We start from the raw sequence: 11668 nt of genomic DNA on the forward strand, positions 1-11668 counted from the left end.
CATTACTTTTTAATTTACAAGAGAATATCGGAGTTACTTTTTCAAATAAGTAACACAAGTTACTTTTTTTTAACCATTTTATTGATTGAAAGCTCTCCTGTCCCCATGTTGAGAGAAATCAGAAGATGTTACTGTAGTTCTAAAATAAATATGAATATGCATTAATTCATCTCACTCACAAAAAAACAAAAAAAACAACACAGATTCAGTATTCCTCCAAATGAATAAAAATAATGCAACACAGAATATGACGCAAACCTGCAATAATTAAATGTTAAACAACACAAATATCCTTTATGTATTTAATCCCATTCTATTAACCAATGTCTTTGCTTCTGACCTTCGATGATCCAGTTCATACTAATAAGCACAAATTACTCTAGACAACATTTGTGTGTTTTTTGTTGTTGAGGTGTGTTGAAATTTCTTCTTCTGCATTCTACTGTACGGACGAAAATTTACTTTCCCTTCAGCCTGAGGCTTATTCATTTCACTTTTGATGCGAAAAGGCTTTTATATTTGCCAAAAATATAACTTTTTATTTTAAAAAACAAACAAGCAAGCCCTGTCCAGATTTAAAAAGTAACGTAACGCATTACTTTCCATGAAACGTAACTAAGTAACGTAATTAGTTACTTTTTTATGGAGTAACGCAATATTGTAATGCATTACTTTTAAAAGTAACTTTCCCCAACATGGCATATGACATCCGGTTATTCCACTTACACAATAAACTGACACAAAGCCGCATAAAAATAAAATCTAGTTTAATTGTGGAATATTAGTTTTAGAACGCTAGTTTTCAAATAATCAAATGTACATTTAATGAAGGAACAGATACAATACAGGATGCAAAACAAGTAGTGTACAGAATGTCGTGTATCTAACAGACACAGACTATATTTAGACATTCCGGTTTACGTTTAGTACTCAAGACTTGGGGAAAGGTGGTTAGAAAATCAAATAAAATGTCTAACATATTCAAATGAATCACCCTTAAATGGGGAACAAACAGCTCAAGATGAAGTACTAGTGAGTGACTCACAGGTGCATTGAAAGTCAGGCACTGGGGGAAATAAAACACATTTGTGTGTGTACTTGAGAAGAGCAACAATGGTTGCATCGGTGTGCTTCAAACCCGCTCATTTGACCTGCACGCTTCAGATCGTCTCTACATGAAAAGAATCACTTTTATGGTCTGAATGCGTATGCAACAAAGTGTAAAATTATTGTCATGGCATCTACAGGAAGGAAATATTCTCTCAAATAAAATTCATGTTATATGTACACTTCCATAAGCTGCCATTCTGTACGTTCATAATTATGTGGGGTTTGAGCAGTTTGATGGGTTGCATAGATTTAGCTAGTTTCTCAAATACACGTCTATATTTGAGAACAGTGATAACAGATGCAAATGCTGATGAATAAAAGAACCCATGACACCCTAGTTTTCATAAAACAAATTCAATTGATAGTGCTTGAGGAACAATTTAGTGTGACACCAATACATTAGGAAAAACTGTGAAATATGAATATGTACATTTACAGTATGTCAACAAAGCCTTATTGAATGTTGGTACAATCAGCCTATTTTACACCCCACGAGTCTCTGTGGAAACAACCAAGTGAAAGGAAAAAAGAAAAACGCTCCACCATAACGAACACGTGATGAGGCTATTTCACATAAGTTTAATCTGAATCTGAAAATCCAAAAGGCTAAATATTGTACCAATTAAAATAAAATCTATGGCTTTTTACATTAATTGCCACAAGCGCGCACACAAGGGGTATGGAATCAGGTAGACCACCATTACTAAACTAGTGTTTATGTATGTTCTGTAAGAAATTACAACGTTTATTCAGTAAGGATGTTGAATTGATCAAAAGTGACAGTAAAGATATTGAGAATGTTACAGATTTTTTTATTTTTTATTTCTATTCATCAAAGAATACTGAAAAAACATGGCTTCCATGATAATATTAAGCAGCAATATACATTTTTCAACACTGAAAATAACAAGAAAAATATTTATTGAGCAAATCAGCATCCGAAGGATCGTGTGACACTGAAGACTGGAGTAATGATGCTGAAAATTCAACTTACATTTTTAAATGACATTCAAATAGAAAATGATTTTAAATGTAAATATTTCACAATAAAATGTTCTTACTGTATTTTAAACAAATAAATGCAGTCTTAATGAGCATAAGAGACTTACTTAAAAAATAATAATTGCACCAACCCCAAACAATAGTGTCACTTTTTAAGGAATCATCCATTTGTTTGTTTGACTGTTTTTTCACTTAAAGTCATGTGTTGATGTGTCTGTGCCTTCAGGCCTCTGCACATTAACATAACAGTGTGTGTGTACCTCTGCTGAATGAGGCGGTCTTGATGATATTCTCCATAATAATGTGCTACCAGGAATCACTGCCACAGTCTCCTGTACTTCAGGCATTTCATCGGCATCCTCGTTGACGGCTTCTGGCTCCTCCTGTTGGTGCAAGTACATAGATTAAACACAATAACTTTCCCTTATATACTTTCATTTTTATTATTCACACAATACCTAGTATTCAGGAAGAGCATAAAACACATTAGACACGATATCAAACCAAGTGCCCCCTCCAGTGCATATACTGTTTTATCATTTTAAATTAAACAGTTATATTTGTGAAATGTTTCGCTTGAAAAGTCAGCTCGGGCTTTCATGGTTTAAAATAAGTGTCACTTGGTTACTTAGTATCTTCTGCAAAACACAAAAGAAGATATTTTGAAAATGTTTGCAACAAAAAAAGTTGGGGTGACCATTCACTTCTATCCTGGGAATAAAAACACAGAGACATTTCTCAAAGTATCTAATTTTATGTTCCACAGGAGAGGAATTGCTAGTCAGGTTTAGAATGACATGAGGATGATAGCGACCATTTTTAAGTCACAAAGTATGCATTAGGCTTGCCGCGATAGACGGTGCTGACGGTGATACGCAACATCGGTTACGTCACTTGCCCACCGGGTCACCGACCCCCACCGCAAGGAAAAGAGGGAACGCCTCGCCCCGCAGTGATACCGGTATTACCGGTGTTGTCATACGTCGATTAACCGGTGGGAAAATGTCCTCACCGTCACAACCCTAGTATGCATCCATGCAGAAAACACACAGAAGCTCCCACTCTCATTGACAAGACGTCTGTTAAATATAGCAATCAGCTGGGTGTGTTGTCATGTAATGAGACACGTGTTTAAATAAACAAATGAACTGACAAAACTCTGGCAAAGGACTAAGGCATGATGAGTATTTTACCACACCTGCTCTCTCTACACCTACACACAGCTCTGCTGTACATACATTAGCACATTTAAACCACACATACACCAATACAAACCATTCAGTAACCCTAAAACAACACTCCATTATTCGCGGCATGTGCATGAATCACTACAGACAGTCTAAGATGTCTACACCTCCTAATGATACTAGTCTACATCTCGCTCTGTTACCTTGAACACCGAGAGAGTTTTGCTTTAGTTTTACCGGAAGCATTAACAGTCAGGGGCAGAAGCAGCATGAGAGGTCAACTATTATCTTTCACACCTGTTTCTGTTTTTTAGTGTCCGCTGTTCCTTTCTTCTCGAGTTTCCGATGGGCCTCGTACACCTGTGGGTCGACGCTCCACATACACTCGGTCCATTTCCCATAGATCACACAGCGCTTCTTCTTACTGGATGTGAGATACACAGGAAAAGAACAGGAAACATGCACTCATTAAATAAAGATAAATAAACAAACTCGGTGCCTCATGTAACGGTTATCAAGGGTGTCTGTTTTCTAAACTTTAAAATCTTAAAAGGTCATTATTGTTTCCAAGAAATTAATTGTACGTATGACTAGTCATATCAGTCATGTCATTATCCTAAAAAAAACAGGATAAATTAATAGAAACTGATAACAGAATTTTTTTTTGTGTGTGTAATGCTGCTAGGTGGTAAGTATAAATAAGTATAAATCAAAGACAACTGATATATTGATTAATGCAACAATTTCCTCATTTAAATCAAGTGAGTCAGGATCTCACCTCTTATCCTGGATGTAACCTTCAACTCTGTGCAGCTCCTTTCCAAACATCCCACAGGGTTTAAAGTTCAGTACACACTTCTCTCCAGTACTAACCAATCACACATCACATTAATAATTCAGACCATGTGAATTCACAATAGAATAGATGGATCATAAAAACTGAACAGTCTGGCTTTACCTGTGGTTGACAATTTCTACAGTGCCGTACTGTTCAATCCACAGTTTACCAAGAATTATATTGTGTACACAGCAGAAAGGGTTTGTCCATGTGTATGCCTCTTTATGCCTGTGAGGATAAACACACACACGTAAGTGAGCAGGCAGTTACTCGGCAACCCCAGAACCCTTAGCTCTCAAATGCAACCACTGACTCATCCAAGAAAAATCTCACTCACACAATCAATAAACCTTTTAATGAACACAAAAATAGCAAGAAAGTTAGCTAAATGTTCACAAAAACACCATTAGCTACATTTTTAAAAAAAAGGAGAAAAAAAAGGAAATTAAAAACACCAAAACAAAAACAAACCCCCCCCCCAAAAAAAGCCAACCCTCCTCCAGCATTAGCTACATTAAAATGTAATATCAAACAACCAATCAAAAACAAAAATGAAAAATCAGGCAAACAAAGCAAAAACTAAACCAAAAGAAATTATCATAATAAAATAAACTAAAAAAGCAACCCCCCCCACCCCCCCCAAAAAGGCAAAAATAAATAAACATATATAATAATAATAATTATTATTATTAAACAAACAAATAAAAAGCACTAAACAAAAAAGGGAAAAAAGCCCCAAACAAAAATCCCAAAACAACAAAACAAAAAAATAAGACCACAACAAACCCACCCCAGCCCATTACATAAAAAATTTAATATTAAACAACCAAACAAAAAACAAAAATGAAAAGGCAGGCATTTAAAGCAAAACTACGGAGCCCCGCACATGACATGCAAGAAAAATAAATAAATTGTGCACGATTTTCTTATTCGTTCCCTCGATGTACTAAAACATGCACACGATTACTATTTCGTTCCCTCGATTTGCTACATCGTGCGCACAATTTACTAATTCGTTCTCTCAATTTATACAAATTAGTAAATCGTGCACACAATTTATAAATGGAGGGAATGAAATAGTAAATCGTGTGCACGATATATTTATTTTTTCTTGCATGTCATGTACAAAACCAAAATAAAAAACCAAAAAAATAAAAAACCAAAACCAATAATAATAATAATAATAATAATAATAATAAATGAAAAGCAAAACCAAATCAAAACAAAAATAAATCAGGGAATCTCTCTCTCATGGTCTACTCAGCACGGCACACTCACTTGTAAAGCTCTAGCGTGATGGTCCCTTTAGGTTCTGCCTCCACACTTTTGCCCCAGAACTTGAGTTTGGGGTAGATGGAGCCGTGGAACACAAAGTCACCTGTCAGACTCTCAGTGTGAAATGCACTGATTGGCGGATGGTGACTCACCTGCTCTGAGATCAGTCTGAAACCCTGATCATCTCTGAGAAGAGAAGCCAACAAGAGCAGAGGAAGGAAGCGTTAAGGGGAAGGAGAAGTAGAGTTACATAAATGACAGAGACCAGTTTCCCTCCAGACCAATTCTGATCTAACCCACATCCCTCAAATCTTATCAGCATAGTTCGTTATTAAACTCTCTGCTGATGTGCCTTTACCGTGTGAGTTCATAGGTTTCTCCTAAAAGCGGGTTGAAAGGTTTTCCAGTTCTATCCCACTGAGAAGCGACTGCAGACACAGCAAAGGCAGCTACCGTCTTAAAAAAAAGACAGAAAAACAGGTTTGAATTCACCAACTGCCTGACAATTTAATATCTATTATGATTCATCTCGATATTGACCCAGCCCTAGCTTATATTAAAATGATAAACCAATTATAAAATCCAAACACAACAATCTGCCTTTAAGGCAGGGGTGTCAAACTCAGTTCCTGGAGGGCCACAGCTCTGCAGAGTTCAGCTTGATTAGCTGGATCAGGTGTGTTTGATTAGGGCTGGAGCTAAACTGTGCAGAGCTGTGGCCCTCCAGGAATTGAGTTTGAGACCTCTGCTTTAAGAGGTGTGTGTGGTCTCACCTGCATCCTCTCTATAGTGTCGGACTGTGAGCAGGCTTTCTGGATGAGGTATGTGTGCTCCATATACTCAGAGATTCTCTGTAGAAAGCTCAGGGGCTCATTGAACACAATGGGCATGGTGATCTTGGACAGCTCCTAGAAAACAGCACCAGCAAACAGACTGAGCAGGACCAAACACCACTACAACTTCAAACTACTTTACTAATATAGTTATTAAAGAAACCCTGTAAAAGTACAGTGCTTCAGTATTATGTCCATTAGACAGTGTTTAGACAAGTTCTTTAAGGGGCCCCAATGCAGATTTTTGAACGAAAAAAAACAGCAGGACTGAGTGCAAATGAAGAGAATGACCTGAGATGTGTTTTTTTTTTAATAAAGTTATACTATTTAAGTCAAATGTGACTGCATGTACATAATTTACTACTTTGGATTTTCACCCTTTCTGAGAAGTTGTTTAACTCCTTTAAAGAAAAAGAAAAACACTAATGCTAAAGAACTATTCGTGCGGAATATTAAAAAAAAAATAAACGGCATGCGTTTTTCTTCCCTATTGTAGCGTATAAACAGCGAGTTAAACCGCTTCTTTAATGAGAACAAGAAACACAGGGTTTGTACATCAGGAATTGATTGGGCCATTGTCGTTTGTAATTGCTGTGTTCTCATATGAGTGACAGCTGCTGGAGGCGAGAGATTATTACTGACCCGTTCTCACGTCATCAGAGAACAGGTATCGTTTCGAGGGGGAGGGCAAGTTTTTGATTGAAGATTACAGGGGCACATGAATTAAAAAAATAATGAGGTTCACAGAAAAATTAACATGGCAATATTCCACAAAAATAAGATTGAAATCATGCTAAACTTGCTGCTAAAATGATTATTTATTTATCCTTACCAGTCCAATACATTTCTTGAGAATGCTCCACACACTAAAATCATTCCTGGAGAACATGGGGGCAGGAAGAGACGACCTAAGAGGGCAGAAGAATGTTTTCCCATTCATAAACATTATGTAGGTGCAGATTATAAATGAACGAGAATGAACTGTAAAGATAAGATGAACAATAAGAATCTTGAGAAAGAAAAGAGAGAGAGTGAGAAAGATTAAAGGCAGAGACAAAGAGCATATGGGTCACAGTGCTGGAATCTGGCTGTACCTGTGCTTCTTAATTCCGTTCTGAGGAACCGCTCCATTGTTCTTCTGAGCGCCGCCATACACTACAGCATCTTTAAAACTGGCTTCTGATGTGCCTTCACACGACTCATCTGAATCCAAGCCTGGGACACACAAGCACATCTTATTTAGAGAGACAGATAGACAGAGATGCATGACTGCAACCTTAAGAGGGTTAATTCTTTTTGAAACACGAAACGAGATATAAACGAGAGTTCAGAATAAATAAACATTTTACTCTTCAAAATGAATTATATTAAATATATAAAATCAGGGCTGCACAATTAATCAAACGAATTAAGTTAATACATTTTTTATTGATAGTTTAATTAATATAATATATATATATATATATATATATATTTTTTTTTTCCTTCAGTGAAATAGTACAAACAGGCACAGCAAACCTGGATTTAGTTTTTTCACAATTTGTCTGTAAAAAAATTTAAACAATTAAAAAAAGCAATTCAAGATTTTTCCTAAATTGAGCAGCTCCATATAAAACATATATTGACCAAAAACTGATATATGCATTGATATCACCCTTACAAATACATCTCTTAAAATTTTTGGAACATTAAATGCAGAACACCTCACCAAACATTTTCTGTACACCTGATATCAACATGCAGTTATTAACTATGGCACTATTTAATAACATGGTCTAAAATGCGTCTCCTTCATATTTTGTACCATCTGATATGAGCGACTCTGTTGATATCAGACTTCAGGAGCCCAGCACAATGACCTGCCAAGGTCCGTATCGCCTTGTTTATTTATTCATTACATAAATTTTTTTTTATCTCATTTCATCTCAGCAATGAAAGAAGCCATCTGAACACAGCACTACATAATTGAAGCCATCAACAGACTGCGGGTAAGCCAACACCAGAATGGCACCCCATGTTGCGGCCACTCTACCATAAACACACAAGACGAATGCCAAAGTCAACATTGGCCAAAACACTAACAATAGGGGACAAATTAGATTGTCCTAAAAAAAAAAAACACAGCTGTTTAATACTGCTGTGTGTAAATGTCAATATTTTCATGACATGCGACAGGTCTGGATGGGCTTGTGTCACAGAGGTAATGTTACAAACAACTTCCGATCATGAATCAATTTAAAGGGATAGCTCACGCAAAAATGAAAACTGTCATTAAAGGTGCGGTAAGTGATTTCTGGTAGCCAATATTGATATTTCCAAATCACCAAACAAACACACCCCTACTCCAAAAGGGTCTCGCCCCTATTTTGATAGCCCCGCCCCACACATACGTATGCAACCCAGGCAATGATAATGACTCACGAGCATATTCAAGCAAAAGCCAGCATATATTAGTTCTGTGAAAATGCAAAAAAAAATGTTACTCACCGATTGAGAAGAAACAAAGCAACCTCGGCGTCCGATCGCAGGCCTTCCCGCTCCTTGAGTTCTCTCCAGCACTGGAAAGCTGATCCGATATTTACACTGGTCCTACTACTTGCGTTATCGTAAGCCATCTTTTATTCCGCAGACGTTTTCCTCTTGCTTTTTTTTAATCTGCCATCTCTATCTTTCTGTCGTCGCTCAGCTCGGCTAATGTCCGTCCTGTGCACTGAGCGCTCTCCCATCCCCATCGTGAGTAGACACACCCCTTACTGCTGATTGGTTACAAGTTTGTTTCGGTACTTGGCCCGACTCAGTTTTCTAAAGCATTTTTGAAACAACGTATGCAACATATGTACGCGGATACGTTGTTTACGTGCAGATCAAAGCGTAAACAGTGTATCCGCGTCCATACGTTGCATACTTGGTTTACGTATGTGATACTCTCCAAAATGGCGCTATAGGGTGACGCGGAGGAGATGAATTGTTGAATAAAGTCATTATTTTTGTTTTCTGTGCACAAAAAGTATTCTCGTAGCTTCGTAAAATTACGGTTGAACCACTGATGTCACCTGGATTATTTTAACGATCTCCTTTCTGAGCCTTGATTGTGAAAGGATCCTTGCTGTCTATGGGAGGGTCTGGGAGCTCTCGGATTAAAAAAATAAAAATAAAAATTCTTAATTTGTGTTTTGAAGATGAACGAAGGTCTTACGGGTTTGGAACATGAGGGTGAGTAATTAATGACAGAATTTTCATTTTTGGGTGAACTATCCCTTTAAGTTCTTTTAGGATTTCAAATTTTAGAGGTACCTTTTTGGTCTCAAATATCCATTCATCACCACTACAATCATGTGCACAACGTCTGTGTTTGGTTACAGTGCTATTTGGCTGCAAAGAAGCGGCGCAAATGGACACTTCATTAAAATACCAAACATACTACGGATTTTTTTTTTTTTAAAAACAGCCCTACCATCACGTGCCATTTAAAATGTCTTACCTGTGACGGCATCATAGAACTCGTCTTCATTGTTCATTGTAGATAATGGGCTGCCAACACGGGGTCTCTAAAACATGGTCTCTCTTTCACTTTCTTGTCTCTGGAGACTTGTTACCACATCCAAAACAGGGACACCTGTGGAGAGACAAAAAGTCAAAACCAGACACACAAACAAGAGAACACCTCAACCTTGGAGTCGGTTTAAAAAAAAAAAACACTGAAATGGACAAAAATCCCATCATTCACCTGTTCCTCCAATAATCTTAGAGCCTACATTCATGCACCCATTCATCCGTCATGTTTGACTGAAACTAGCCGGCCGCACTTTAACGGAGAGGTGGAGCCAGTGTGGGTCTCCTCCCATGGGCTTGTATGCTGGAACGCATTTGATATAGAACTGAACTTTGGACGGTCTACTTCCAAAGAGTGCAACCTGACAGACAGACCTGTACTGTGACGAATACGGGACAGCCTTATCTCAGTCTAGACGAGACCTGAGGGAATGCTTCTAGCACGGTTAAAGTTTATTAACCAGCTACGCAATTTTATGTAGCCATTGCAGAGTTAATTAAAAAAGCTTCCTGAATGTCTTTCCCGGTCTGTTCTAGTAGGTTATTATTTGTGCTCGGCGAATTCCCTGAGCACAAATTACTGGAGAGCAATTAGCAGTTTTATTACAGCCCCAGGACAACTCTGAAGTCTTTAAGTAACACGAAAAGCAAAGACAAATCAAGCAGTACTGAAGAGATCTTCACTGCTACACTTCTTTCTTTAACCATTATGATTTTTTTTTTTTTAAAAACAGCCCTACCATCACGTGCCATTTAAAATGTCTTACCTGTGACGGCATCATAGAACTCGTCTTCATTGTTCATTGTAGATAATGGGCTGCCAACACGGGAACTCTAAAACATGGTCTCTCTTTCACTTTCTTGTCTCTGGAGACTTGTTACCACATCCAAAACAGGGACACCTGTGGAGAGACAAAAAGTCAAAACCAGACACACAAACAAGAGAACACCTCAACCTTGGAGTCGGTTTAAAAAAAACTTAAAAAAAAAAAAACACTGAAATGGACAAAAATCCCATCATTCACCTGTTCCTCCAATAATCTTAGAGCCTACATTCATGCACCCATTCATCCGTCATGTTTGACTGAAACTAGCCGGCCGCACTTTAACGGAGAGGTGGAGCCAGTGTGGGTCTCCTCCCATGGGCTTGTATGCTGGAACGCATTTGATATAGAACTGAACTTTGGACGGTCTACTTCCAAAGAGTGCAACCTGACAGACAGACCTGTACTGTGACGAATACGGGACAGCCTTATCTCAGTCTAGACGAGACCTGAGGGAATGCTTCTAGCACGGTTAAAGTTTATTAACCAGCTACGCAATTTTATGTAGCCATTGCAGAGTTAATTAAAAAAGCTTCCTGAATGTCTTTCCCGGTCTGTTCTAGTAGGTTATTATTTGTGCTCGGCGAATTCCCTGAGCACAAATTACTGGAGAGCAATTAGCAGTTTTATTACAGCCCCAGGACAACTCTGAAGTCTTTAAGTAACACGAAAAGCAAAGACAAATCAAGCAGTACTGAAGAGATCTTCACTGCTACACTTCTTTCTTTAACCATTATGACTTCTTGGTTATCTCACACAGGAAATTCAGTGAAAGTCAGTGAGCCAACCCACTATTAGATCAGATATGCAAAGCAAGGTGCCAACCTACAAGTATATGTTATGCAATGTTTATTGCTTTTTTTTTTAAATAATAAACCTTATCAGACATTTTCTTTAGACCAACCAATCTGCAATATTAGGAAATACATTTCAAATGATGACAAATCTCTTTCTTTTCTATCTTGTGATGTACATCAGAGCATAATGTATTACTGGAGGGGAAAAAAAGCAGACGGAGGATTTCTTTGGGTTTCATCCATCAGCTGT

The 11668-nt window shown here is 37.7% G+C and overlaps 1 protein-coding gene across 3 annotated transcripts; it reads right to left on the reverse strand.

Annotated features, from left to right (window-relative positions):
- Window positions 1–2251: 2251 nt before the first annotated feature.
- LOC107551548 (oxysterol-binding protein-related protein 2-like) lies at window positions 2252–10716 on the reverse strand. Of its 3 annotated transcripts, none has more exons than XM_016233188.1 (10): window positions 10565–10716; window positions 7340–7460; window positions 7078–7153; window positions 6186–6320; window positions 5771–5868; window positions 5416–5598; window positions 4258–4365; window positions 4078–4167; window positions 3597–3723; window positions 2252–2495 (listed from the first exon to the last, which is right to left on the reverse strand). In XM_016233188.1, the coding sequence occupies exons 1-10, from the start codon at window positions 10599–10601 to the stop codon at window positions 2301–2303; spliced, it is 1170 nt and encodes a 389-aa protein (XP_016088674.1). In that variant the 5' UTR covers window positions 10602–10716; the 3' UTR covers window positions 2252–2300. The 3 variants fall into 3 exon arrangements, with proteins under 3 accessions (XP_016088674.1, XP_016088673.1, XP_016088672.1); XM_016233187.1 differs by lacking the exon at window positions 10565–10716 and adding an exon at window positions 9727–9894 and having other exon boundaries at window positions 2253–2495; XM_016233186.1 differs by lacking the exon at window positions 10565–10716 and having other exon boundaries at window positions 2253–2495; window positions 7340–7586.
- Between the last annotated feature and the right edge of the window lie 952 nt (window positions 10717–11668).

The sequence above is a fragment of the Sinocyclocheilus grahami genome, unplaced genomic scaffold (genome assembly GCF_001515645.1).
Source record: "Sinocyclocheilus grahami isolate Dianchi unplaced genomic scaffold, SAMN03320097.WGS_v1.1 scaffold426.1, whole genome shotgun sequence".
Lineage (NCBI taxonomy): Eukaryota > Metazoa > Chordata > Actinopteri > Cypriniformes > Cyprinidae > Sinocyclocheilus > Sinocyclocheilus grahami.

What these genes read in the sequence shown, in the direction of transcription:
- LOC107551548 (XM_016233186.1), bottom strand. Translation starts at nt 7,512, where the DNA reads ATGCATCTCTGTCTATCTGTCTCTCTAAATAAGATGTGCTTGTGTGTC. An exon ending in GGTTACATCCAGGATAAGAG is followed by an intron (nt 3,724 to 4,077) that starts GTGAGATCCTGA and finishes TCTCACATCCAG; the next exon opens with TAAGAAGAAGCGCTGTGTGA. An exon ending in ACACTAAAAAACAGAAACAG is followed by an intron (nt 2,496 to 3,596) that starts GTGTGAAAGATA and finishes TTGCACCAACAG; the next exon opens with GAGGAGCCAGAAGCCGTCAA.